Consider the following 25,971-nt stretch of genomic DNA (forward strand, 5'->3'; position numbering starts at 1 on the left):
TCAGTTCTAAAAGACTGCTGTGGAGATGGGGATTCATTAGGTGTGTAAATGGTGTCCACCTGAAATCTATATTGGTTATTACAATTTTTATACACGACAAATATTTTCATCCCTACCTACTCTTGTGACCATATTTGTTCAAGACGACAGCTACCTACACGCTGGTAGCTCTGTGGACCTGTACTGAGCCACATCTTACAATGACATTGCTATTCTTAGGCCCACACTACAGGATAATGGTCCTAAATGAAAAGACTGACCAGCGCAGAAGTTTGAGAGGCTTGTCATGGCTCGATCCATGTTCTTAGTGCTACATTCACACAATTGCCTGTCTGTCCCACCGTTTAAATGTCAGCCTTGAGTCATAAATGTCCACATAACTACAGTGCTGAATGGATCTTTAGAAAACTGGCTTTAGAGATACAAAAGTGTTTGGACGCATGGACAAAAGTGAGCTGAGACACTTTGGTGTAGCAACCTTTATTGTAGGAGCACTTACAACACTACTGAGGCTGCGTCCCCAGGTAAAATTTCTTCTATACATCATGGAAAGAGGCTGTTACACTGAGACTAATAGCACCACAGATAATAACGACAGTTCATTGACAACATAACGTGTGAAACTTACAGTTGTAGAGATCTAAAAGGTGTGTGTGTATGTGTGTGTTTTTCTGTGGGTGTCAGGGGGTATCAAGAGTCCCATTAGGTTTTTCTTTCCAGCCTTCAACCATGACATATGTTTTCCTACCTCACTGACGAGGTGCAAAAGTGTGTGTGTGCTCGCATGTGTGTGTTTGTCTGAGGCTTCTCTGCTGCACAGACAATAAAGAACAGGTTTATGTCACTTGTTATTCTGTAATTTGAACCAGTGACCCCAGCTGTTTATGGAATAGTCGCCCAAGGCTACATATAAATCCAGACACGTATACTTGTAAATGATGTACACACAGAGGGTCTCATCCATGCGCACACACACACACTGAAGCACACATGTTGAGTCCAGCTGTTGTGTCTCCATTAGTACCCGGTGAAGTACTGATGGGTTTTTGTTTAAAAATCTTGTTTTCCTGTCGTTTAGCCGATCTATCAGAGAGGTCAAGTGAGGTTTGCTTTCCTTCAAGCGTGGAGTATGTTCTCACTTTCCAATGAACCTTTTCAATGTATTTTATGGGGACAAAGGTTGGAAAAAGTTAAAGAATTCTTAGGGACCAGTCTTCTAGGTCAAAAGCAATGTTGTTGCAGCATAAAATCACCAATGAATGTGTTTTCAATTCACAGCTATGGTTCTTCATGTGTATTCTTATTACTGTGACAGCACCTCAGGAACCACATGAAAGAGTGGCACAAGCTACAATTATTAGTCCAAATGGAATCTTTCAAACGACGGTGGCTCGAGTCCTGGAGAGACGAGAGAGGGGAGCCTCAAGATGGGCAGGGGTGCAGCAGCATACCTGAGTACAAACCAGCCCAATGCACATGAAAGCTAGAATTAGGTTTTGACGTGGCCATTACTGAAAGCTCTCCAGGACTAAAGTGACCCAATTTAAATTTGGATTGTTTTACCTTGACCTTTGCCTCCAAGGCAGCAATGCTGCTTTTGATGCTTTTGGCCAGCACCTTCATTGGTGTATATGTTCCAGGAGAGGGGTGGGACTTTGAACACAGCTTGAGATGGTCTGCCTAGGAGGCGCAGCTCAGGGTAAAAGAGTTTTATGTGAAGATATTTACATTTGTCTGCCACACAATCATTTGTCGTTTCTGACTTTTCATCTTCATTTTTTTTTATTAAAAAAAGGTATTTGAACAGTGTGTGGTAAATGAGTGAAAATGAATATTTATAATGGGACTAAAAATCAAAAGCGTGTTGTTCCTGTTGTTCAGAGCCCTGCATTTAGGGCAAGGACACCCTGCGGGAGACGGTTTGGTGGAAGACCCCATGGAGCAGAGAGGGGTAGTCTGGGACGCGGAACCGGTGGCGCTGGGCATAGGAGATGTCATCCTGCCGCCCCCTGCTCACCAGCGTGCGCAGGTTTGCCTCGTTGACCTGGTTGCCGGCCGAGATGACATAGAGCTCAATCCTGGCATCTGCCAACTGGCGAACACGTTTCTCCAGGATGGCCTCTGTGACACCTTGAGACCTGCCGTCAGAGAACAGCACCAGCTTCCTCTTGCCTCCCGATGCGTCCCCACGGCTGGGTAAATTAGAGATGGCAAGTTCCATGGCCTCTAACACGTTGGTGCCATCGTTTTGGAAGGCCGCTTCATCGATTTGGTAAGACAGCAAGGTCAAGTTGGTAGTCAGCGGTTGCTCCATGCGGGCGGTGCGGCTATACTGGCCCACACCCACTTTGACACTGACACCTCTCTGCCTCTCTGCAGTCAGGAAACGCTCAGCCAAGCGCTTGACAAAGGTCTTACTGATCTCGAAGTTCTTCTGGCCCACACTGGCCGAGCTGTCCATCATGAGCAGAATGTCGGTGCTTTCAGAGAAAGATACTGCAATACAAAAGATCTGATCAAATGCCCAGTCTAGACTCAGGTCCAACACAGCTGCAGAAGAATTCATTCATTCACTCAGGCATTTCAGAACAAGGTTTACATGTAAATAACAATCAGTAGCATGTACTACCTCTTTACAGTCTATGTTGTTTGTTATATCTGATTATTTCAACTGAATTGTGAGCTAAAACAAATTAACAAACAATGAAAATGAACAATATATTTAACAAAGTAATGACTTACTGGGACATTTGTAGTCTGGACATTTCTTCTCTGGATGGGAAAATAACAGGGAATGAGTAAGTTAATTAAGAGATGCATATACTGTATGTCTGCCTATGTGGCGCTGTGCGGTACCTTGACAGATTTTGGCTGTGAGGTTCTGTAGGAAATTGTCATCTAGAAGCTCAGCAAAGTTCTCCAGGACGAAGGAAAAGCCCGGTTTGGGGTCATTATTACACACCACGGCTTCAAGCTGCTCCTGGTTGGGCTCGCGGCCTGAGTAGTCCTTCACTCCTAAACCGCCCACCTGGAGATAATGCAAGATATTTTAAGGTTAGTGCGTTGCTATGAACATTTACAGGGGCTATCAAGCTGAACTCCTCTCACCTGGAGGCCTTTACCGCAGAGTACGTTGAGGGGAATGTTATCCCTAGAGATATCAGAACGTCCATCAGTGAGAACTAGCACGACTTTGCTTCCTTGCCTCATATCCCCGATGGTGGTCTTCAGAGCAAAATCAAGGGCCTCGCCTGTGTACGTGGCCTCAGCCAACCAGCGCAGGTCTCTCACCGCCCTGCATACACACACAACAGAAATAGCATGATAAAATCACATTTTTGGAAAAATTAATAAATAAAAGAGAAACACCAGATATTTTGTTTTAAAAAATCCTATACGTAGTGTCACGTTAACAGATAAAGTTATCACCAGTTGATCAAGAAGTTAGCTACACTTTACATTTAAAGCTTTTATTATTTAAAGTATTTCACGTACTCTAGGCAGATATACTTAACAGCCTAAAGGAATTATACCATCAGTACTTTCCATATTAATTACACACCATGGCATTTCTTAAAGAAAGACTTCAAGTGACTGGTCATTCTTTGCAACAAGCCATATGTGTCTGAGAAGGTTCTCAGTCATCTGGGTTATGACTGGATGAGGTTAACCCAAGTTAAACCCCATTCTTCCAATTACAGGTAAATATCTGATCATTAACAGACCCCAGTCATCTGAGCTTCTGATGGGCAACTCCCACATATGTTCCTATTTCAAGTCCAAGTGCCCACTAGTCATTAAGAACTGAAGGAGCTACATGGATGATAATAAGAAACTCTGTGAATCCCAACCAGTTTGTTTTTTTTAGATATGACAAGGCATATATTTGGTGGTAGACTCCGGTTGACTCTGGTTCTGGCTCTGTGTCAGCAGAACTTGTCTCCATCAAAGATGTTGGGTCAGGACTAGTCATGGTTTTATCTCTTCTCCATTTTGATTTGCTGGCACATTCTAAGGTTGCAACTTTGCATGAGGCGTGCAGGGTGTGGTCTGAACTCTCATCACCCACATTCGGCAGAATAAATGGAAAAAATTGTGCTACAAACAACATATTCGACACAGACAGACCTGCTAAACGTCAAAAGAACCAGCGAAAATATTTAGCTGTGTTTGACAGATGTTTGGTTCCATGTGTGCTCGTAATGGTCACACATTTTAGACATGCACCCACAGCAAAACGGGGAACAGACAGCCTGTTTAAACTCTGTTTAATGCATTTAGGATACCCAAGTTTAAAAACTGTCCCGTGTCATTATCAATTGACAAACATGATTTGACTGATGTGAGGTATTGTGGAATGCACTGATAACGTACTCAGTCCCAGTTTGTTCCCTCACATCCAATAAGACAAAAACTAGCAATAAAAAGCTGAACAAAAAAAGTCAATAATACATTAATTGCTACAGTAATTTGCAGTGCTTATTCTCATATCCGTGGTGAATCACTAGTACTAGTACAAATTCAGAGGCAGGAAACCTTCTTGGAGCATGTGTGAGGACTCACTGCTTGAAAGAGGTGAGGTCACCGTTTAGCTTGACGCTCTCTTGTGCTCGCGATCCACTGTACTGGACAACACTGAGGGTGGACTCGTTGGATGCAAACTGGAAAGAAAAACACTGCATGGTGACTGTGTGTTTTGGTCTGTGTGTGTCATGTCTACAGGCATATGTTTTCTTCTGTCAACATTCCTGTGTCCCACCCATCCTGACTAATTACATCCAAACTGGAAGAGAAGGGTCATTGGAGAGACATAAAAGCACGTCTCAAATCCCAGGACTGAATCTTTTATTGACATTTTCTATTTTGAGGTCCATTCTCAAGGCAAGTATTTCAAAAGATTTTTGAAAAAAACAAAACAAAAAAAAACAACACAGTTTAAGCACTGCTCTCAGTAGGATTTTACATGAACAAAACAATCCACACAAAGGTCAGACTTGTGTCATCCCACAGAGTATGGGCAGTGGTGAATGCATATGAAACAATAAGCTGTCAAATATCACAACTCTGGATATACACAGGAAGGACGTTACCTTGACTTGCTGGTCTTTAATCAGTCTGTCAATGACTGTGATGATAAAGTCCTTGGCAAGAGCAAAGTTTTCGGCACCGATACTCTCCGAGCTGTCCACAATGAAGGCCAGGTCCAAAGGTGCACATTTACACTCTGAAGTAAACACACATGAACACATTTAGACAGCACAGCAACCACAGAGTGTGCACAATAACTGAGATAATGACCACAAACTTACCACAGCAAGCTGAGAAGTGATGAGGGGAAACAAAAAAAAACATAAATCAAAGTTAATTCACAAAAAGTAATGCAGCCGTAGCCCATTTGTACAGCAGATGTGGGAAATCAGGCACTGAGTTGAAAAGGGCAAAGCGTATAAGGCGAAGAACATGTGGCTTGATTGGTGCAAGGGTGTGTGTAAGTAAAATTAAATTTCAAGGGTTTAACTTACAGCAGAGCTTCATAATGATATCCAGAATTTCACATTCCTGAAGAGAGAGGTGGAGTATACATTAGCAGTTACATCACATTACATAACAATCAAACCCAGCGCACAACAACAAGAGTTCCAGCTGCTCCAAAAGCAAAAGAAAGAATGACAATGATGATATTTTACTTAGTAGTCGATGGACTGCTATGGGTTTTTGTGTTCAGGAAATTGGATGTGCGACTTTGGCCTGAACATACAGTATCCCTTACAGATTCAAAACTAGTGCAGCCTCAAGGGGGAATCAAATATGTTATGTTTTGCAGATTCATCCTGGGGCTAAAATAAGGACAAGGGCTCAGGTGAATTGGACGGATTCCATTTTATTCTTGATACTCACATCACTTCCTGGTGGTCCAGGAGGCCCAGGAGGTCCCTGAAAAGAAATAGAGTATGAATGCAAGAAAAGGAGACAGGCAGACTGAGTGTTTCATCATATTATAGATGTTTCTGTTTGTCTGTTTTAAAAAAAAATATATATCTGGTCTGACTTCAAGATGACAGAGCTTGTCCAGGAAGAGTCTTCGTATTTGTATTGGAATTAAACATAGGCTATTCGTTAGAAAACCTCCACTCCTTTGAGTGCAAACCAGATTCCCACAATAAGTGAACTCAGATCCACGCCACCAGATTTGTGCGCTGATCTCTTCCTGCAACAACATTTAAAATCGCCCACAAGTTCACTGCCGCGGCGTTTTGTTTTTTTGCTTGGCTGCATGAAAACCATCTGTTTTGTTTTAACAGACATTAAACCCAATTTAAGAGAATTCTTTTCGGAGACAAAGACGCCAGCGTAGATTGCATGTGTGAACACAAGCAAACACAAACGCGCGCGCACACACACAGACACACACACCGAAGAGAGAGTGAGAAAGAGAGACAGACATTAATTCTAGAGAAGAGAAACTCCAAAGAACACATGACGCAAAATCATCCTACAAAAATATGCAGGACAGACACAAGCCAGAGGGGAAGCAGACAGAAGAGGAGAGGAAAAGGAGGAGCCGAGATATAAAGTCTGTATAAAGGACATTCCTTCATATTCTACAAGTCCAGTTGTCTTTGTTTAACGCCTTTTGGAATTCCGCCATAAGCAGCATTATATTTAGATCAAGCTTTTTTTATGTAATTCAATAATACCACAGGTTTTTCTAAGTTGGTAAAAGAACAGACAGAACTTCTGACATAAAGAGCCAGAGATGCCCCCCTTTTTATATCTTAACATGTGACTTTGTGTTATGTGGATTGGTGAGATTATCTAACTTTAATTCTGTGGAATCAGTGCAAATTGACTACAAATGGGTTTGGGTTTGAGACGGGTCTAAAGCATCTCTGTTTATAGGATTTTCATTATATTTATTAAAAATAACAAAAAAAAAAAAAGCACCTAAGCATTAAGAGTTCCAAATGATTTGATACAATTATGTGTTATTTCATCATTTCACAGCGGGGGTAATACCCAATCATTTGCAGCAAATTATTATGACCGAAATCAGTTTTGTTTGAATTAAAATGTAATTATAGTTTAGAGCTTCATACCAAGTCCACTAAAGTAAATGAGCCAATAACACGTGAGAGCCTGTTCTAGTTTTTAGGATGGGGCCTACCGTGCCTGCACGTGTAGACAACAGTGTCTCCAATACCTCAACTTGCATACACATGCAGACAAACCTAAAACACACACTCACACAGCATCAAATCAGCCTCACGCTCATACACTCATACACATTCTTACCGGCTTGCCCTCAGGTCCTCTGTGACCTTTGGCCCCGTCAGATCCTCTGGAACCCCGTTCGTTGTTCTGTTGAAGGGGAAAATTAGACATAATTAAGAGGAAAGTCCACACCTGTTTTTTTAGTAATGCATACAGTATATTTTTAAAGCAACAAGATAGTTACAAATGTCGTAGTTAGACACACACCTAGAGTGTTTTATACATTGACAAAAATCCTCAGACACTATGCAGCACTACTAAGACCTGCTAAACAGTGACAGATGTATAACAAACTGGAAAACCTTGTCATGATGCAGGTCATCTATACACTGATCAGGCATATTATTATGACCACCTGGCTAATATTGTACTGTGGATCAGACAAGTTCCAGATGATCCCACAGATACTTGATCAGTTTGGGATCTAGTGAATTTGGAGGCCAGATCAACACCTCGTGCTGTTCTTCATCTTTTTTTTTTTTTTTTAGTTGTTCCTAAACTGTTTTTGTGTGTGTGTCTGTGTCAGATTGCATCCTGCTGGGGATGTCTGCTGCCATCAAGGAGTGTCATTGCTATGGGGTGGGGGTGCCTAGTCTGGTCTAGGTGGGTGCTGCATGTCTAAATAAGATCCACATGAAATACCAGGTTCAGCAAAACACTGTATTGTCACAAGATGATCAATCTTATGTACTTAGTGGTTTTAATGTTGTGGCCGATCGTTTTCTATCTCAGTTTTCAGGCTGGTCGGGTCATAGCACACTCACGTGCTGCCTCTCTTCTCATCTTAACTGCACATGTCACATGCAGGGATCAACTAAAATCTTTTCAGGGACATTAAATTCAATAAAAGCCGTTTACACTGCACTACTCCTTGATGTGTAGAGTGTGCATTTATAGTCATTCTCTGCTTGACAACTGCAAAAATAAACGAAAAATAAATAGAGCTTTGCCTATAATTAAGAACAGTTTATCTCATAGAAGTGGGGCATGGCAGGAGGGAACAAAAACTGAAATGCGTATAAATATGAAGAGTTCTAAGTTTGTAGGAGCCACAGATCCATATGACTGCGTTATGTGTGTGTATTATGTGTAACATCTCATCCGCATAAAAAAAAAATTGCACAAAATTGTTGAAGGACGTTACCAAATATGGCCACAAAAAACGTACCGGTCCTAATAATAAGCTTTGTGTTGCTCTCAAAGGAAAGAATGTGACTTGGAAAAAAAAAGAAAAAAAAAAGATTTCTAATGCATTTTATCTTCAGAATCACTGTGTGATCCTAAGAGTGGAGAGGCTACTGTTTTTACTTAACTACACCTACACCGCATGACAGCTCTATATGCTGCTACAGTACATGCTATTGCACTCTGCTCCATGAAGACATTTTCTTTTAGAAGTATAACACATTTCCAGAATGTCCAGTCATCCTGAGATCAATAAATCCATTTCGAATCTGAACCGAGGCCACATCTGGTCCACTCTGACCAGCTATCCGTCACTCCTGCACAGCTGCAGGGGAAGAGAGAAGCCAAAGCCTCTGCAGCTGCTACAGTCAGACCTACTGGTGACTGCCGGGTGAAATGTGGAGAGTAAGGAGCTTTTACACCCTAAATCAATTAAGAAAAATCATCCCATCTTTAAATTCCAAGTTCCCACAAATCGTTTCAGTACTTCAAAGAACAGTGGTCATCTTTGTTTGAGGAAGAAAACAAGCAGCTGCAGAGGATTTTACATAATGCAAAATAACAAATTGAGGAGCATAATAAATGATGATACAATCCAGAGATGGCTTGCAAACATGCGTGAAGATTCTCAAGTCGCAACTGTTTTAAAGTTGGCATTTACTTGCCTGCAACATTAAACACTGGTCTGCAGTTTCTTTCTAAGCGCGTTCGGACGGTCTTAAACAGTGCATTTGAAATAGATTCTGATTGGTAGTGACGTCAATGTTAACTCAGTTATGAAGGTGACAGAGATGAGATGCAGTGAGGTCAAAGGGGCAAGCTGTCACTGTAAAGACACAAATCCTTCCAATAAGTCTTTACTCTTTGATCTGAGTTGAAACCGACTCAGACTGGGAGACCCTTTGCAACACAAATATCAAGTGGACAGATATGGAGGGTGGGAGCGGGGGGGTGGGCCAGACCAGAGAAGGTAATGCCAACCACCTGGTTTTTAACACACACACACACACACTCACACATAAATAATTACACACAACCCACGTGGTTTCAATTACTGCAGATCCTCAACTTGAAATGGTGACGTTAACGCGGACTGTATCATTCACAGTTACACACACATCTTGACTTTGATTTTATGGCGTCATATTAGATGACTCACAGCCATATGTGGCTGTTTGCTTTACCAGGTTGAATATGTGTATATTATCATTCCATTTAATCTTCAATAGGTGAGACAGTCAAAAGGTCTGTCTCCACCTTTATCTCCTCTGAATGACCCTTGTCTGCAACCTCCTGTCCGCTCTGGCCAGAGGGACTGCATGCCTGTACAGCGTGAAAATATTTTAACAATTTAAATTACAGACCCAGCAGCTCAAGTCACACAGAGGTCAGAGCAATCTTTGAAAAGATTTTTTTCTTTTTTTTATTTTTACCTAATGCGATGTCTCATGACTTAATCTGGCAACTGATTCTTCATTTCAGTGTCTAAATCAGGGAAACGAAGGGGGAAACAAAAAAGTGTCTGTCTGGATAGAAAGATACAATGAGAAAAAGGGGAAAGGGCTGAATGCCTCTGGAGACGAGTGGGATGTAACAAAGTTCATTTCTTTTTTCCACTGAGATATCCAAAATCGCATATAATTATGAGTATTTAATAAAGGGCTTAGTCATGGACTGACCAGTGGAGCAGTAGCAGTTGATAGATTAGCATACGTTGTTTAAGGAAATAGTTAGTCATTTTTCTCCTCTCATAGTTTCTTGGTAGAGAAACAGATGAGAACATTGACACCATTTTCATGTTTGTCAGATACAAGGCTTATATTTGCTGTATAAGCTAGCCTGCCCTACAATAGGCCTGGTCAACTTAGAAGTATATTGATTATTTGTGTATGAATAGTAGGGTTGCCAGCTCCCTGAAAAATAAATAAGGGACAGCTGGGGGCAGACTAGGACAAAAAACTGGCCCTGGCATTTTGGACTAGACCAGCCCATCACACTCCCTAAGGCATTCACTTTGTTAGGATTTCTCTGATAAACAGACACACAGTTGGATGAGCATTAAACTGGCAATGAACGATATGATGTCATTTTAAAAAGTGTGATTTACTTTCATTGTAGCCTAACTTCTCTTTAGCCATCTAGGCTACATAAAAACTGACCCAACGTCTTTTTTTTTCAAGGCCTAAAAAATAGCTTAGCTTAGGTCTACTAGTTAAACAATTAAAAGCCTAATGATGAAATCAGAATGTTGCCTCCTGACTCACGTTTCACGTTGGTGAGTGTGATTGTCTTACATTTCTGTACACTGTCACTAGCCGCCTACATAAAAAACTGCCGAACACATTTTTCCAGGGCCAAAGAGTAACTGAGCCTTATGCTAGCCTGCAACTCCACCACAGGGACTTCACCCAGGACCTTCTCACAGTGAGTCATCAGCACTGTCCACTGTGCCACCAAACTGCCAGAGCTGTGCTTGCAGGCGGAGCAGCGCGCCTTGTACACATTATCATTGTCTTTCTCCAACCACATGTGCTCTTTTTGCCAATGTAGCCTGTATTTTTGAAGTCTTAACGTTACTGCTCACTGCATCATACCGGCCGTGCCAGACACATGACAATCCATCGTGTGAGCGTCATCCATACTGCGTCTTCTTCTGTGTTTAAGGTTTGTTAACATTTCTAAGCAACGGTTCCTCGATCAATGAGATAAGCCAGATAGATTCCTCACTGTCAACTCGTGTGTGAGTGTCCTGCAGCTCATTGGTGACAGAGCTGGGGAGGGCTGGTAATAAGATAAGTAAATGTTCAAATAATGCACCATTCATCGATTCCATTAACATTTTACGGTCCTTTTTCAGCTCAATACAGGATGCAGGATTTTGTTTCTAAATACAGGACGATTATGTTTTTAAAAAGGACAGTTGACAACCCTCAATTAGGATTGTAATTATTAATTCAATAAGATATAATAATTAGTGATTTTTGGGGAGACTGGTTAGCATGTGTCATTTTGAACTATTTATTTAGCACTGTTGGGGCTATAAGCTAAGCTAACTGATTGTCGGCTGCGGTCATACACTATATTTACTTTAATAGTAGTATAAACCTGGTCATCTGACTGAAGGAAAGTGAAAAAGCAAAGGTACAGACAAGCAGTGTCAGTATTTTGGCTATATTAAAGTGGGTTGTCTCTTATTCCTGGTTGGTGGATGTGACATTAAACATTGTGTCCTTAGCTGTTGTTTTTTAGACAAGAAGTCAACAAAGACAGCAGCTGCTAAAACCAAGTGCAGCAATGCTGCGTTCGAGCGCATAATGCCAGTTGTAAACAGTTTGTTTATGCACATATAGACCTATTAAACTTAATGATGTAGATTTCCATTAACAATACACTCCACCTCTGCGTGTGCAGCCTTTTGCAAATACACAACAGCTGCATTTCCAAGTTAAATCATACACAAAAGTGTCTACGCTAATTAAAAGCAGAATGTGGTAAACATCTTTCCTAATTAGATCAGTGCCGCAGGAAACTTAGATTTTTCTGTGGAACATAAAAACAGTTTCAGATTTCTTCATTCATAGATTTCACACTGAACTAAAGCTTTACAGAAGGTTATGTTGGTGGTAAATATGGTTGTTTAAGAGGTAAGTCATCCAAAACATTACACTGCACATGTACATTAGACTAAAAATTCATGAGTTGCATGGTTACACCATAAGTACGTATCTAGGACAGTGGATCCAAAGCCTTGTTAGCACTCCTTCACTGGAAGTTTATGTATGGATATATAAATACTGTTGTTAAAATGTTCTTCGTGTGACTGAAGTGTAAAGGTGTGACAGAAGAGACAGATGTTTAGTTGTTTATGCCTTAAATAGCCTTATATGACATTAATGTGGCCATTACGTTCATTTATTTCAACCCTGAACTGTATTATTTAGCGAACAGTTACAATTAATAAACGTGAGCCAACTATTTCACATTTGATCCATTGCTTTAAGCAGCTGTTATTAAATAGCTGTTTATCTCAACCATCCATCCATTTCTTTTACTTTACGTTTTATATTTGCTTCTCTGTTTGCTTGCCCTTTACTGTGTGACACATTCAGCCCCATTAACTGAGCAATATTCTTATATTCAAATCAAATAAAAAACGTCAGTCATATAAAATTACTTTCACAGCTCAGCACTACGCCCGGGGATTACCTCAATTTGGAATCACTGGTCTGCACAGGTGAAGCTCATTACAGGATCATAATGCATGTTTCAGCCAATTTCAACAAATATCATTTAATTATGGTACATTTACAACCATTTTCTAAAGCACTGAGTGAGGCACGGTGTTGATAATTAACTTTTCATCAAGAGAGTCACACAAGCATAATAAAGTACATTAGGATTTATGAGTTTGGAGTTTATTCTTTCTCCTGACTGTTTTTTTTTTTTTTTTCCCCACCAGTGATTCGTGTTGATTTACATTCAAGAAATCAAGGTGAGCTTTTTTTGGTCCTTAAATACAGATGTAGAATCAGTTACAGAGGTTATGAAACATTTCCTGTAAACTGATCTCAAGGATGAGCTAAAGTTGGTGTAATTGAGCGAATGACTGTGTACTGCATCTAATCCTGCCCTGTGCTGCAGAACCGCATAGTCTTGAAGAGTGGTAAACTGATCCGGCATTAAAAATCACAGGCTTAAGAAGTGGGATTGCTTTTGAAAAGGGGTCAGGGAGCAAGGGCGTATGGATGAAAGAAACATACAAAATGTGCAGATGTGCTTATTTCCTGAAAAGCGAACCTTGGAAATGCAATAATTTGAATGTAAACACGGCCGAGTTGAACCAGGAGTTAAAGTGTTAAAACCAGCACGCTCTACGGACGTGGCCAATCACACACATGCGCATTCACTCACGCACACGCCGAAAAGAAGTAATGCAGTCCCTTCATCGTATCTGCGCTCATTTCCTGGTATCCTTGACAACGGCATATACACAGCTGCATCAGCTCTAAAGCCCTCTTCCCCAACGACACAAGCACACACACAGACACACAAAAATGCGTTCAAATGCACTTAACAAAGCATTTCCAGCTGCAAAACAGGAGGAGAGTGTGGGAGCAAGATGACACAGACTAGCGGGAGTAGTAATGTATTTCCAAAAAAGCCAAAAAACAAAACAAAAGACAGAATAAATAGATGAAAAGTATTATTACATGTGTTGAAAGGCACCCATAAAAAAAGAAATATGTAAATGCGCCCATGATATGAGCCATGTGACTCACATCCTGTCAGCACACTCCGCCAAGAAGGGCCTGAGGAAAGCTAAAATGAGATCAAGATTAAGTAGCAACTGCAAAAAGGAAAGAGGACTCACATCTGGGCCTGGATCTCCGGGCTCTCCATCATCTCCTTTGGGTCCAGGAGTTCCCTTGGTGCCCTGAGGGTCACACAGCAAACGTTAGGGCGGCAGCAGAACATCAGCATGACAAGTGATTTAACCCAGTTGGCACTTCAAACAAGGGTATCCACATAGGAGTAAGACTTCTTCATAGAACACATTGCATAACTTAACCAACAAGACGGCTTTATCTGCTCCTTGGATCCCAACATGTTTAAAATTTATTCGTCCTGCTGCTGTCTGATTCTCAAGTTAAAATTTACATAGAAAAATAACCTACCGGCTCACCAGGGTCTCCACGGGGGCCAGGGTAACCCTAAAAGACAGAACTGTTTAGATAAACACATTTACATAGAGCAAGCTGTGTTGTGTATTAACAACCAGAACACATACCTGGAAACCATGACAACCTGCTGTGCCATTTCCTGGGACACCATCTTCTCCCTGAAATTGAAAGAGATTGCTGAGACAAATCCACACACATATCGAAACCTCATGGCTGGGTTTATGATGGATGGCACACATCTGTCGCACCCCCCCCGCCCCGCCTCTCTCCGTCTCCCTCACTTACCCTCTCCCCCATCTGGCCTCTGTCTCCCGGAGCTCCTTTGATTCCTCTCGGCCCTTTGGGTCCCTGGGAGACAAAGGGAACGATAAGATTAGAAACATATGAAATGTAAAAAAAGGCTCTTGAAAGCCTTTGTCGACAGGCGCTGTGTGTGGCTGCAGCCGTGTGCGCGCGTGTGCGAAGACAAACTCTGAAATGAAGACTTTTAACCCCTTAAGCCCAAGATTAGATCTTGAAATTTCCACATGAATACGAAAAAAAACATTTCCAAATCCAGTCATAGCGCCACGGCTGCAAGGCCAAAGTCAACAACGTCGAACTCTGCAGATAATAGACACTTTGAGACAGAGTGTGTCTGTGTCTACCTGACCAAGCCAGAGAAAGGCCGGTGAACTGAAAATTGTCCCGTTCAATACTACCTGAGCTGTGAATTAGAGCTTTAATATCAGTTTTATAACAGTGAGTCAGTGAGGGCTGATGTTATGAACTTGTTCTTTCTGGTCCATCAGAAAGTATGATTTTAATTTTACTAGTACTTGGCGGCCTTTGCACCAAATCTGGTTTTGTTTGAACAACAGATTTGCCGTGGTCCTTCTACAGGGGGCCTCAAGGGTGAAAATGTTTAAGTACAGTGAACAGTCTGTGACTGGAATCCAGTGCACGTCCAGGCAGACTGATTTTCTAGATCGTGCGATAATGAGCGTCCAGCATCTTTACGGGTGTTAGGAATGCTAATAGTTCCCTACACATAGTTAATGATAATAGCCGCCGATATAGTTAACTGCCCATTTTATGGATTTAAGATGAAGGGTCTAATTTAGCTTATCAGGTTACAGAGCCAAATTGGCGAACCTTCAGGTTTCAAGCACAACTGCAACTGCAGATCATTTACAAATTTCCAAAGAAATGTTTCTGACATCATGTTTCTGGAGCTAGGCTTTGTGCGCTTCAGTCCAGCAAAAACAGTTTAAAAACTAACACACAAACTCATGCAAAATGGTTTTAGATAACAGTATGCTCAAGTAGGATCCTATCGCTCAACAGGAAGGTGATTGAGACAGTGTGTTTACGCCGCCTTTCAACATCTGTGCTGTGATCAGAAAGCTGTGAGTGCGCCTTGCTGGACTCACTTCTTGTCCAGGTGAGCCTTCGTCTCCTCTGTAGCCGGGAGGTCCGGGCTTGCCAGCCTCGCCCTGGGAAAAAAAAACAAAAAAAACAATGTCGTAAATGAGGCACTGTTAAAACACTTACCCGACAAAACAGCCAAACAGCCACACAATGTGTAACGCTAAAGAAGCCAGCAGGCTTTCAAGCTGAGCTTCTGAGCATACAAAACATGCAATACACAAAGGTTTCGGATAAATTATTAGGTTTATGCTATAGCCTGTTATAAACAGCAACATACATCTTTCATTCCAGGGTCCAAGTGTTAAAGTTAGCTCACACAAAAATACAAAAACTATTGCTTCTATAAGCCTCCATGACGCTGATTACCACACCACACAAAGTGCTGTAGCACAAAAGGAGTTTGCTTTTGAATAAGTGCAATTTCTGAACAAACAACAGCTGGGCACAACTGCTACATTCATCGCCCCAGTCTGTGCTGGCAGTAAAATTCAGACTATTAACAGACTGTTAATATGGAACAAAGGACTTTAATGTGTTGATAGATACTGTATGTCAAGAGGAAAGTTGTAATGAATCCGTGGATCCACATATGTCTCTGGATAAGTTCAAAACACTACAATGTTTTTTTCTTGTTCTTTTTTTTTTTTTTTTTAATTCAGTTTAACAGAAAAAAACAATTTTGTCAAAATGCAGTTTGTACAGGATCATTGAAGTAACGCCTGTACAGTGTTTAATGAGTGCAAATGATGAAGTGAATGTGAGTTTTTTTTTCCTGAGTGCATGAGGTAGGCCCAGCGTGTCAGTTATTCCATGTTTTCTGTACTATTGAGTTCCCCAGAATTCAAGGAGCTCTGATGAAGAAAGAAAGCACAAAAGAGCCATTGAAATTCTGACATCACGGAGGTTACCACAGCTAAGGCTTGTAGCGTATTATTATTATTATTACACTGCCTGGTGCCTTATTAAGAAAAACCATACTGAGGCTTTGGCACGAGCTGATGGAGAGAAGAACTGAGTCAGAGGGGAAAGAGTGAGTGTCGATGTTCCCGGGAGGAGTGAAAACTGAAAAACGGGAGAGGGGAGATGTGGGTAGCACTCCGGATCAACTGCCAGGTTTGCCTCTGTTTAGGCTCCAGCCTCCCCCTAAACATGATATATGAACGCACATGCACAAGTGCTCACACGTGCACGCACATTAGGAAATTCCCACTTTACAGGGCGGGAAAAAATGGAATAGTGCAAAAAAGAAGAGTGCACTGCCTCCTGAAACAACACAGCAGACTCTCAAACAGTGCACGTAGCTCCTGTTTGAATGTGACTGGAATTGAATTGTGTGTGACTGACTTACAGGGTCTCCGTTGGGTCCAGCTGAGCCCTCCCTTCCCTGCTCTCCGCGGGGTCCTGGCTCCCCCTAACCAAAGCAAAGAACAAATGTACAAAATGACCTAAAGGCACTAGAGACAGAAACAATGGACAAGGAGCGTCGAGGCAGCCAAGTTAAAGTTTGATCTTTATGAGTGCAAAAACAGTATGAGTTCTTTTAAGGTCAGAGTGGTTGCAGTTGACTCAACCCACATGCCAAACTAGATTTCCCACAAATTTCTAAGGAAGACACACTGAAATCCAGCAAACCCTGAGGGACTCTAGCTTTTTATCCCTCCCCCACATATTCCTCATCACTCACCGGGTCTCCTCTTGGACCTCTGTTTCCACGGGAACCTTGCTCCCCCTTCTCTCCAATTTGTCCCTATAAGAGAATTTAAAAATGTCAACATGTGTCTGGCAGCTCTCACACATCAACACGCTGATTTAAAGTCAATATCAATCCTGTTTACTCTCTCGCCGCGAGCTCCATCTGCTCCAGGTGGCCCCTGAAACACAAACAGGAGGGAGTTAGAAGGCGCGATAAAAGTGATGAACTTCATATTTCACATGTCGCAGTGCAGCGTTATCTCTTACATCATCACCGCGCTCTCCTTTGTCCCCATTGGCTCCGCGAGGGCCACGGTCACCCTGTCATGACACAGATATTAACATGTGCCCTTTTCTTTCTTTTGTCATCCTTCTGTCTTTCGCTCTGCTTGGACTTACCTTAGGCCCCAGGGGGCCGTAGTTTCCGGACCGTCCTGGGTCACCATCTTTTCCAGTATCTCCCTGGAACAGGCACACAGCACCTTAATGCAGACCACTAAAAGGCAACCTGAAATCTTTGTGAGCAAAAGTCTTTATATCTTACTTTTTCTCCTTTTAGTCCGAACGGACCAGGGTCTCCCTTCGGCCCATCCTCTCCCTGCTGGCCCTGGAGATATACAACACAGTGACCGTTACAATACATGATTGTAAGCAGCTGAAGCCGTAACACTCAATCTTGGAGGCCACTGTACTGGTAAGCTCATGTATGCCTGTGTGTGTTTGTTTACACTATGACTATATGGCTTCATTTAAACAGTCTGACAGCAGAGAATGTAAACGGTAACATGATTAAAGAGCCAAGGGCCTCAGCCTGGCTCCCCCAGGGGGCCCGCAGAGGCAGGGCGTGATGTTGGTCAGGGCCGCAGCCAGAGAGACATTCCTTAACATGAAACTGTGGCTAATGGCTAATTTGTAAACAAAGACGCTGAGCCTCAGGCGGATACGGAAGTGGCTTGTCTGGGTGTGTTTATGTGTTCAAGGGAGAAATTAAGGACCCCAGAACAAAATATATGTATGTCCTGTCAGCCACACATCTGACTGACTGTTTTTAATTCTGATGTCAACGCCACAGTGTGTTAACGTCAAGTGATATGTTTCCATCTGTTTGTGGTTGAAACTGTGTGCAATGTGTGACATTAGTGTGAAAGGCACTGGAGTCAAAACCCTAACAGTGGGATAAGTCTGGAGACACACAACTCACGTCAGGTCCTGGAGAACCTTTACAGCCGGGAAGCCCAGGGAAACCAGCTTCACCCTACGGAGAAGAACCACAGAAACATATCTTCAAACACATTCATCAAATCAACTAAAGACAGAAAGGGAGAGCTGTGATGAGTGTACTGCACTTACCTTGCGTCCGTCAACTCCATCATTTCCTCTTTGACCTTTGTCGCCCTGAGAAACACGAAAGAATAGAATGAAGTAGTGAATCACACAATTTCAGAACAGCCAATAGTATGACAGCATGGCTGTAAAGATGAAGACTGTGAGGAGCAGCTCACCTTGAAGCCTTTGTGTCCTCTTTCACCCTGTAGAAAACAACACACACACACATCAGGAATCAGTCCGGAGTGTCATAGTGAACAACAAGTTAAGAAATATCGCTTTTTGAATCTGATGATACCTTTTCTCCTCTGGAGCCACGGTCTCCCTGATAACAGAAACACACATATCATTATTATCACAGTGGTATGCAGTGATAAGGTCAGATGAAATATAATCAGATTAAGTAGAAAGTATCCTCCTCTAGATTTCCTTATCAGTGAATCGGTATCAGTTTCAAATGAATTTAATCTGTACAGGCTTGTGCAACACCTTTGGCTTCTTGTACAGTAACAGTTACAGGCAGAACCTCCAAAGATTCACAAAACAAAAAAAAGATCCACTAGTGTCAGAAGGCTTCAGGTTTTGAGGGCTAAATCTCTTCAGCATTCATTAAAATTGAACATAAAAGTCTATGCTCTTTTCAAATCAACACTACTAATGTTTGGGTTGACTCTACCTTCATTCCACTGTAACCAACGGGGCCAGGATCACCGACATTGCCCTGTAACAAAGAGACAGAAACATTAGATCGCTTGAATGACCAATCCAAACAGGATGCGGTGATCGCTGCATACATGGAGAGTAGCTACTACAGAAGGTGGAAGGCACATACCACATCACCGATATCTCCTTTCTCTCCGGGCATCCCCGGTCTACCGGTTTCTCCCTGTTGAGATAAGAAAAAAACAAAACACAAATGAGTTCAGGGGATTTCAAATCGAGTTGTGAAACATTTCATTCATTTTCCCGCTAGATATCCCACCTTAGCGCCAGGGTCTCCATCTGGTCCTTTGGGTCCTCCAGGAGCCTGTAGACCAAACAACAAAACAATGTAATTGCTTATAAAAAAGAAAAAAAAAACACATATATATTTTTTGAGATTAAAAAAAACTGATGTACTTACATTGCAGTCAAAGGAGCAGCACTGAAAAAAAGAGAGATATGAGAGATATCATCAACATATGCATTTGGATATATTTGTTTAAAGAAATATATAATGTATATTTGTTAAAAGAAAGGTATTAGCTGATGTTTTCTGAATTGATCTCAAGTCAAATACATATATTTATATATAACATTACAGTGTGGCTGTAAATTTGTTATTCTGGTGGGAAAACAACGGCAGCCATGCCTATGATTATCTAGCCATCTAAATTTGCTTTTAATGTGGTAATTCCAGCTTCTTGTGCGTGTCCTTAGTGGCCCCTCCTTGTTTCCTGAGTCTGTGAGAGTTTAGCAGAGTTTACATATCAACGGAGATGCCAGCAACAAGACCAAGCTGACAGCTGAGAAGAAGGAGAAGAAGGTAAGGAGCTAAGATAAAATAAAATAAAATAAAAACTTGAAATAAAAATGCTACAAAAATCTTTGTTTGCTTGATTGTATATTTGAGTTAGATTTATAAAATCCCATACCTAACTATGGTAGTCACAAATTAAATGTTTAGGAGAGAAACGTGGCTTATAAACATTTATAAGATGTGACATTCAGCTGTACAACAGTGTGTCTTCATTCAAGCTTCATCAGCAAAACTCATCACGAACAAATGTGTTGTTTCCACTAAAACAAACAGTGTTCGCTCAGTTAAAACATTTCAGGATGAATTGGCAATGTCAAGAAACGAACTGCCAAAAGGGGCTTAAAATTATTTAGGACATTTTTTAGCCACACTGTCCAGCTCTAAATGTGAGAAAAGCTTTTTCTATGATAGAGTTATGTTCACACTATCACTAAAAAACTTGAATTTTGGAAAATACATACCACATCCTTAGTCTCGTTGGTCTGAAAAGGAAGAATGAAAATGCAAGTTAGTCTCAAGTCAAATGTTTACTTGTGTTTACAGATGAGAACAGAGAAGAGAAGAGAAGAGAAGAGAAGAGAAGAGAAGAGAAGAGAAGAGAAGAGAAGAGAAGAGAAGAGAAGAGAAGAGAAGAGAAGAGAAGAGAAGAGAAGGATACATACGATCATATCGATGATGGTTCGAATGGTCTCGATCTTTTCGGCTTTGGAATTAGGTGCAGCAGTGAAGTTCTGTCTGTAATTCTGGTCTGTGGCCAGGAGTAACAGTCTGGTGTCCTGTTGAGACAAACCAATACAAACATTGTTACACACTAGCTTGAAGGAATCTCCTAAGAAAGTACCATCTTCTTTTTGCAAAATGCAAAGTAGCATCTTCCAACCACTTAACATCTATCAGCGGGGATTCAATTCATAGTCACAGTTTTTTTCTTACTTCAGATAATACATAACAGACAACACTATGAAAATGACTCTATGAGCAGCATGTGATTCAGAGCCTTGCATATTCTGCAGAATATTGTCTTCATATGTGTGTGACTGTGCACAAACTGTACAAATGTATTGGACTTCCATTCAGCTTTTATTTGTCTTTGTTTTTTATAGAAAAACTATGATTCACAATGCTTCAAGTTTGACACAATTTGACTTCAACTTCACTTCAACAAACTCACATTTACGGCCTGAGGAACAGGTTTTGGGTTTGCAGCAATGTATGCAGATAGTGATCATAACTAACACCTGGTTTAAAGGTTGGATGTATATATGGGGGTGAGTTTTGTCCTTGAAATAAATTTATTTTAGCAGAAGTGAATGTGGCACTAGAACACAGAGTTGCCCAGATTTTATGGGTACTATTTAAATATAACATTAAATGAGACTTTTCAAGTCCTGTAATCTTAAACTAATCTTTTACCCTACACCTTTGAAACTTGAGACACTGATAATTTCTTCCCAGTTAGTGTGTACATAAAGTAGTGTATGTAAAATATTAATATATATCTTAAAATGCTTAAAAACGTCCACCTTCAACAGTATTATAAGATGTTATGATAGATGTGTCCTCATCAATACGGAGGTAAAAATGTGCGTATGTGTTGTACCTCCTGGTCAGGTGAGATGGCGACAGCAAACACTTTGACTCCATGCTGCTTGGCTTCATTAGCAGCCTCCTGCACGCCTCCACACGGCTCTTTGTAACCAGTAATAGGATGGCCATCAGTCACCACCACGATGTACTTGTTCTCATGGTAGTGGGAACCCCTGCCCGCGCAGACACACAAACAAACCGTCAGAAATGATACTGCTGTTTGACATCACGTCAAAGTGCGTGTGTCTGTTGTTATTACCCGACGAGCAGTTCAGCGAGACCCCTCTTGATGGCGCAGTCGGTGTAGGTGCCCTTGCCGATGTAACTGATGCCATCCACATCCTTCTTCAGTTCCTGGCGTTCAGTGTTCATGTTACTGAGCTCTCGCACAAGGATGACGTCGTCACTGTAGTGCAGAGCTCCTGAGTTCCAGGTCAAGATGCGATCACACTGGTGGCGCCTGGATAAGGACAGTTGTTTAAATAACAAAACTTAAAAATGCAGACAGGAAGTGGTCAGTTATAGGTCACTGTACTGGGCTTATTTCTCTTTGATAGCACTTTAAATAGTGGTGGAAGAAGTGTAAGTACGAATACACCAATGGAAAACCCCTCAAGTAAAAATTCTGTAAAAAAAAAAAAATAAAAATATATATATATATATACATATATATAAACATAACAATACATTAGCTGTAGTATTAAAGTACAATACTAATTCTGAAGCATCAGTGTGTAAGCAGCTTGTTACTGTCATGGCTGCTGGAGGTGGAACTAGTTTGAACCACTTTATATACAGTTTGAGACAGTAGATATTTGAGAGATCATGACATGTTTCATGAGAGAGAGCATTTTGATGCACAATGTCATTTCAGTTTTTGGACTTTGCTACTAATCTTTTACTTCTAGTGAGAGATAATTTGAACAAACATGAATTAATCAGAGGTTTATAGGGAACAATCACTATTTCATGAAGCTTTTATCTGACTAGACACTTCTCTCTGAAAGTTGACAAAAGTTAATGGTCTTATCCGTTGTGTATTGGCCCTCCAGATTACAATGGAGTAGAAGTACCAAAAAAAGCTTAGGGAAAGTAAAGGAACTGCAAAATTTTACTAATAGTAAATGTAGTAGTAAATATACCCAATTAATTTCCAATTGTGCATCTACATTCAGGGGACGATATTTCAGAGCCAGTTAATATACATCTACTTTACATGTTGAGATTCTGTGTATAAAATAATTTAAAACTGAATGTGTATTGTTAAAATGTGCTGCAAGTAGTTAATGTAAACTAAAAGATCATAATCTTATGTCACTGAAGCTGTGAGTACGTTTATATTTATTTATACTTGTTATATCCCACCAGGCTACAGCCAGAATCGGTGGTGGGTGTGGTCAGATGTCAGAGGCATGACGCCCCAATACTTGTAATAGAGCATCTTACACCTGAATACTTCTTCCATCAGTGCAGATATGTAAATATACATGTGTGTGTGTGTGTGTCTTACATGTCCTTGAGTTCATCTATGAAAAGCTTGGTGAATTCTTTGATCTGGTCAATGTAGAAATCTGGAGGTTTCGTTCTGAGGGCGACACTCTCAGATGTATCCAGTACGAAGAAAAGGTCAACAGGACACTCTGCTCACGAAGCAAAGAAGCAAACAAATAAACATTGCCATCAGTCATTAATACTTATTCAGAAACAAACATAACCCCACACACTCAATCCTCGTCGCAGTGTGATCTCCGTTTGTCCAAAAACCAGTTAATATAAGCATTAACACCCTCTGTCATGGAGCTGGCCTTCCTGATCTATCTGGATACCACTGGTACAGTATGGCAGGTGCAAAACTCCACCTTTAACAAGGCTGACTGCAGATACACCTGTACTACAGCTGTTACATGTCTCCGTGAAGTACGTGCAGGCCTAGGATGCTTTCATCTGCTTTGACTCTTGGCCACAATAAGTCTGCTTCACACCCTGGACCTACAGTCCCATTAAGACAATCATGGGTCCAAAACCAGGGCCTGCTCGAGGTGGACTAGTGTTGTGTCATCCTCTTACTTTGAGCTGTCGTTGCATCTCTACCACCGATTTGTAAAGTTGATAAGGAAAAAAGCGCAAACCCAAGGGGCAGTAAATTTCTGCGCTTGCAGCCAACATGACTATAGCACACCACAAAAACACTGCTTTACATACTGCGTGAACCGAACACCGGATTCTAGATAGTTGTCTTAGAAAGTAATGAGTATTTCAGCAAACTTACCCGCAAACCTGGGTGTTGAGATCTGCGTTTGCGCTCCAGACAGGGAAACGCACAGCAGCGCAAGGAGAACTTGGAGAGTCTCCATGATTAAGCTGCAAAAAAAACACTAAAAAGATGACAAAAACACGACACCCTGTGCTCCCGGATAAAAAAAAAACAAAAAAAAACAAAAAACAAAAACAACCGAACCTCTCCGGCCCCGAGCCCGGTACCTCTTAAACAATTGGGCGAACTTTAGGTGATCCAACAGTCCGCCGTAGTTAGTCCGAGGACAGACCCAGAGCGCGCAGAGGAGGACCAGAGCGCACGGGGAGGGAGGAGGACAAGGGGAAGGAGGAGGAGTTCACACGCTTTCTCCGAGGAGGACGATGAGCAGGGATGCACGAGAACGCGCATGGGTCAAAAGAGTTTACACAAATCCTTGGATGCACGCTTCCTTAAAAGGATCCGCAGGACCATGTATACCCAGAAATGAATAACAAACTGCCGACTGTGGTGGACATCTCATTATGCATTTTAATTCACAAGAAAGAGTACTGATATAAAAACTGTGCATGTTTTAATGATTTCACAACATGTACTGCAAAAAGAAACTAGACATAGAGTTTTTGTTTCCTTTCCACTCATGAAGCCTTTCCTTCCCATGCAGAAATCCTGAAATGCAACTCTGAGTAGATGCACATTGAAATAATTTTGTCGGGCTTAATGAAAAGCAGCTGAGACACATCTTGGTAGTTTTTTTTTTTTTGCATTCTCTTTCCGTACACGCCTCTCTTTTCTGTGGAAGATGGGGTGGGTGGTGGAGTTTCATTACATCTGGTTCACTTATGCGTCCAGACCTGACCTGAACATAAAAGCAGGACGGAAAGGCAGTAGGAGGCGAACTGATGGGAAGTTATTTTACTCCCATTTCCTTGGAAGCTGGAAGAGACACAGTGCCATCTAGTGCTCCTTGTGGGCCGATCTTGGGAATTTCTTTGAAAAGAGCAATGGGGGGAGGGGGGTGGCTGCGAAGCAGAAGATTAGGCGGGGGTGGGGGTTCATTTGGCAAGGTGTTGTTGGGGGTGGATGCTGGATGGTCGCGGGTGCACATGTGTACACGTCCGCGCGCTCTCAAACTGTGGGACTGCATGGGAAGGTCTGGCCTGAACTCAGATTTTCCACTGAGATCACTGTGTCAGGGAGGAAAGGAAAGGAAAGGATTGAGAGAAGGAGGGATGGGGAGGAAAGAAGCAGGACATCTGGTAATGATCTGTATTTATTAGCAAGCTCTCATTGTAAATCTGCTGGATTTCTGGCAGCTGTGGGGCTCCGTTTAGATTGCGATTCATGCATTTTGCAATGTCTCAAGCCTTCATCAGGAATATATTATTCAATAAACGTCAGGAGGACTGCTTCTGCAAGGCAGTTTAGTTCTCACTTTTCAATTACTTGTGTTTGTTTGTTGTTGTTTGTTCACTCTTTTTTGTCTTTTTACAGTCCTGAAGCTGATAGGTGGGGGTGAATTTGCTGAATTATAACACTGGGAAGTCATTACAAGGTCTGGACAGCTCTAAACACAGACAGACATGCTTCTAAAGCCGACAAGCTCTGGATAATGTCACGGACACAGTCACTGCTGAGGATCCTGGATCCTGATGATCAGAGAGGACTAGTATCAGAAAGAAATTCCAAACTGCTGGGTGCAACTGGAGTGCGAAGACAGTAACATCTTGCAACACTTAAGGCACCACCACATGCATCTTTGGTGGTGGCACAACCCTGAGAAAAGCAGTGATGTGTTAGTTTTAGAGAAATGATTGAAAGGCTGCTATTTAATAGTGATTATGGATGAGAAGAAACCCAAACAAGGAACAACGGAGAAGAGGAGGGGAAAAAACAGAACCTTATTTCGCAGTGAAAACATGAAAGTCAGCACAGATGGAAGAGATTAGCCGCCAATGTGCTCGTTACTACATGATTCATGACTCCATTTGGCCAAGTCCAAGTGAACAAGCAAGGCAGTGGAAAAAAGATGTGGAAAAAATCAA

The 25,971-nt window shown here is 41.6% G+C and overlaps 1 protein-coding gene across 1 annotated transcript; it reads right to left on the reverse strand.

The window, feature by feature from the left end:
* Positions 1 to 464: 464 nt before the first annotated feature.
* On the reverse strand, positions 465 to 24,240 carry col6a1 (collagen, type VI, alpha 1). Its single transcript, XM_047590489.1, has 35 exons — positions 23,942 to 24,240; positions 23,183 to 23,312; positions 21,932 to 22,132; positions 21,686 to 21,845; positions 20,748 to 20,861; positions 20,547 to 20,567; positions 19,690 to 19,710; positions 19,549 to 19,593; positions 19,399 to 19,452; positions 19,243 to 19,287; positions 18,865 to 18,891; positions 18,743 to 18,769; positions 18,591 to 18,635; positions 18,442 to 18,495; positions 17,785 to 17,847; positions 17,640 to 17,702; positions 17,508 to 17,561; positions 17,384 to 17,419; positions 17,233 to 17,295; positions 16,897 to 16,959; positions 15,551 to 15,613; positions 14,424 to 14,486; positions 14,246 to 14,296; positions 14,133 to 14,168; positions 13,829 to 13,891; positions 7,294 to 7,359; positions 5,899 to 5,934; positions 5,523 to 5,559; positions 5,310 to 5,318; positions 5,091 to 5,224; positions 4,564 to 4,661; positions 3,109 to 3,295; positions 2,857 to 3,028; positions 2,743 to 2,772; positions 465 to 2,496 (listed from the first exon to the last, which is right to left on the reverse strand). The coding sequence occupies exons 1-35, from the start codon at positions 24,024 to 24,026 to the stop codon at positions 1,892 to 1,894; spliced, it is 3,021 nt and encodes a 1,006-aa protein (XP_047446445.1). The 5' UTR covers positions 24,027 to 24,240; the 3' UTR covers positions 465 to 1,891.
* Positions 24,241 to 25,971: the final 1,731 nt, after the last annotated feature.

The sequence above is a fragment of the Mugil cephalus genome, chromosome 7 (genome assembly GCF_022458985.1).
Source record: "Mugil cephalus isolate CIBA_MC_2020 chromosome 7, CIBA_Mcephalus_1.1, whole genome shotgun sequence".
Taxonomy (NCBI): Eukaryota; Metazoa; Chordata; class Actinopteri; order Mugiliformes; family Mugilidae; genus Mugil; species Mugil cephalus.